General features: G+C 40.5%; 1 protein-coding gene across 1 annotated transcript in view; it reads left to right on the top strand.

Annotated features, from left to right (window-relative positions):
• The first annotated feature begins 526 nt into the window (after positions 1–526).
• Positions 527–3,448, top strand: part of LOC108248603 (zinc finger protein 638) — a 29,613-nt gene continuing 26,691 nt past the window's right edge. Inside the window, exon 1 of the mRNA XM_037976671.1 lies at positions 527–1,038. Within this exon, the coding sequence (XP_037832599.1) occupies positions 899–1,038 (140 nt within the window). The 5' untranslated portion in view covers positions 527–898. The remainder of the gene's footprint in view (positions 1,039–3,448) is intronic.

Below are 3,448 nucleotides of genomic sequence, written 5' to 3'. Positions count from 1 at the left end.
AGCGGCTCGACTCTGAGTCCCTCCTGGATGACCGAGCTTCTCACCCGATCTCTAAGGGAGAGCCCAGACACCCTGCGGAGGAAACTCATTTCAGCCACTTGTATTCGCGATCTCGTTCTTTCGGTCACTACCCAAAGCAAATTTGACATCTTTATTGAATTATTTATAAGGTTGTGTCTGCTAAGCTGTGGCGAGTAATAAAAAATAAATTTAACCTTCATCAGTTTTCCTGGAGCTTTATGTGCAACAGACTTACAGATTTATGTTGAATCTTCCAAATGATGATTAATTTAGTTCCTGGAATCTTAAAAAACTGAAATATTCTGCAACAAAACGTCCTTTGTTCACCATTATTTTAGGAATCCCAGTGGTAGCAGACACCAAACTTGTCTGTTTGGTTTCTCGTTTCTTTCTTCTCTCTCCCCCTCGCTGACGTTCTCCCCCCTTCAGCTGCCGCCTCAGAGGGATGAGTTTACTCCGGAGCCTTGCTCCTTATTCACTCCTTGCTGCTCGAACCCTGCTGAGCCTGTAATGGTCCGAGGAATCCAAAAGCCGGAGCAGTCGTGTCCCGGAGGAGCCTGGGTCTATGACAACTGAAATCTGGATTAAAGGACTACAGGAGAAAATCTGGAGATTTAAACTATTAGTCTGGAGCAGATTACCTCTTTGTAACAAAACTAGTTGACTTTTTTTATCCGCTTTTTCAATTTGTTTGGGTCTAAACCTTGGATTTCCTCCTTTATGCATCCATTCTCCATGGGATTACTGGATTTATTCAACCAGAAAAAGTAAACATCTGCTGGAGTTTAGGAAGCTAAAGATGTGTGAGTGTCACAGCTGAAGTCAGGAACAACCAGTTAGTGTGCGTGCTTGTTCGCATGTGTGTGCGTTTACGGCCATGTTGGAGGGAAAGAACGTCCCAGGACCTCCACCGCAGAGCAAGGCGCCGAAGATCGGCAGGACCAGAGTCCAGAACTTTAAAGCAAGAAGAACCCCCACTTCATCCAGCAGCAGCAACACCATTAATCCTGCACAACGGTGAGAGCGGAGACATTCTTTACAGAGCAAGAGAGAACTACAAACATGTTTCTGTCACACCTTAACACGAATAAGGTCACAGCAATAATCTGCATGTGAAGATCTAACTAAATTAACAGCTAAAGAGAAGACTCACAAGCAATAAGAGTTTATAACAGTTAGCTGAAAGTTGGGTTTAACTTATGAGCTCCTAATGTGATAAGAGTAAAAACACTGCAGACTTTAATTTAAAATAAGAGATTTAATTAGAGAAAATGCATTTTCTGCAACAATACAGCATGGCTGCTGAGTGCTGAAAGGTAAAAGCAGCTAAAAGCAGCTAAAAGCTAGGTAAAGCTAAAATAACAAAAGGATAGCTTGTAGTTACAAAACACTGGCTAAAAGCAGAGAAAGGCAACAGAAATCTGGAAAAAGTGTGCAGGAGTAATCAGATTGCAACAAGTATGGAAAAATAAAGAACAAATTCACACAAAAAGTAAACATTATTTTACAGTGAGGACCTTATTTTCAATGTTTGTTAGCATCTTTTAGACACTTCGCTCACCAGCCGTGAAACAAAATATTTAATTAATAAATTAATGTTGATCATTTGAAGTGGACAAATGAACAAATAGTATTTTACCTGTTTCAGATAGCTCTTTGAATGACCTCAGTTTAGAGACATAAATCATTTTGACCGGCTTGACGAGCTATCAGCTGATGAGCTAACGGCTACTGAGCTAGTGGCTAACAAGCTAATGGCTACTCCATGCATGTCCCAAACCAAAGAGGACTGTTGCTACCTTAAAACGGCTCCAATTTCTAATATTTCATATAACTTAAGGAGTCACGCTTATTTACATTTAATTTCCTTTTAATTTTCTGGTTATCTGCAAGCGCAAAAAGCAGCAGCAGCTAGCTGTAGCACTTCCAGCAAGAATATCATTCCCATGAATGTCATCTATCAGCTACGGTAGCTATCCTCCTGTCCATCCATCCATCCATCCATCCATCCATCCATCCATCCATCCATCCATCCATCCACCATCCATCCGGCCACTAAGGACAGTAAACCATGCCCAGTTGCTGAGAACCAGAGAACAACAACATCAAATGGGAATATATTTTACTTAAAGAAGTATGAGTCATGCTTTTGTCAGCGTTATTAATTTCTGAGTAATTATGAAGCTTCGGAGCGAGGCATTAGTCCCAAAGCAGTTCCTAATAGGTTTCCCAGACAGCGATGGCTTTTGTGAGGCGTTTATTGCTGTGACAGTGGTTGTTGGTTTAACCGTCATCCCCTGGGCTCAGAGGGGATGACGGGTTTTAGGAGGACTGAACACGAGAAAAATCCTTTTATTTTCTAACAAAAATCCGCACACCACGAGAAACTGGTGCAAACAGTAGACTTCCAGAGCATTATGATCATCCCAGTTGCTTAAATTATTGCAGAATTAGTGTTTTATTGCCGAATAAACTTGTAAAAATTATTTTATGGCTCTATAATTTTATTTGCTGTTTTGAATGTCATCAGATTGGTTCTCGGTCTGGATCTGTTTACACTCACAAACTGTGAGTGAAGGCAACTGGATGCCAGAGTAATGTGAAATCTTGCAGGCTGCAGATGGATAATGTTGCATTTTCACACCCAGCGCTGAAACTCGTTTGTGAGGCTAAACTTGAACCAGTGTAACCAGTAAAATCGGCCCAGCTGCATGAAGATCGGCACGTCGAAGTCTTGGCAGCTGTGGCAGATCGAAGCAAAACAAGAACGTAATACTTTCTGTTCAGTCCAGGACAAACTAGCTTTTATTATCGCCCACGTTTCAGCAGAGGTAAACGATGTAATCACCAGTGTGTGCTTAATTATTTGTCATGTCGGCAAGATATTTCATAAACGAATGAAGGAAGTAATCGCTGGATATGCATCTCCAACTGATTAATCTTTGGAGCTAACTTGATTCAAGATGGCTGCCACAGCTGATCCACCTTGGGAACACATAAATGGTTATAAGTCAGTCATGTTTGCAGCTGTTAAACTCAAATTTGGTGTGGTAGTAGCTGAGCATCTTCACCGACGTTAACGGCTGGATTTAACTCTGTCTGCTGAAAAAATGTCTCAGAAACCATTGAACAGATTTTAATGAAACTCTCAGAAAGAAGGCACTGGATGGACATCTACAACTGATAATATTGATCAGTCCCTCCAGGATTTCGCGGGCATTTTTTGTGATTGTTGCAGCTAAAATGCCTGATTTCGCGGGGCATTTTCCTAAAAAGATTTTTTTTTTTTACTAAAATCAATAAAAAAACATAACTTTTAATATATAAACCAAAAATACTTCCTAGTTTTGTAAGATAATTCCCAACAAACATTGACATTCTCAAAAGGTGCTTTATTTGAGAACTTTGATAGCTTCTAAACTGACAT

Source organism: Kryptolebias marmoratus, linkage group LG7, assembly GCF_001649575.2.
Source record: "Kryptolebias marmoratus isolate JLee-2015 linkage group LG7, ASM164957v2, whole genome shotgun sequence".
In the NCBI taxonomy this organism is placed as follows: domain Eukaryota; kingdom Metazoa; phylum Chordata; class Actinopteri; order Cyprinodontiformes; family Rivulidae; genus Kryptolebias; species Kryptolebias marmoratus.
The sequence above is the reverse complement of the archived record's forward strand: the minus strand, read 5'-3'. Positions and strand labels throughout refer to the sequence as shown.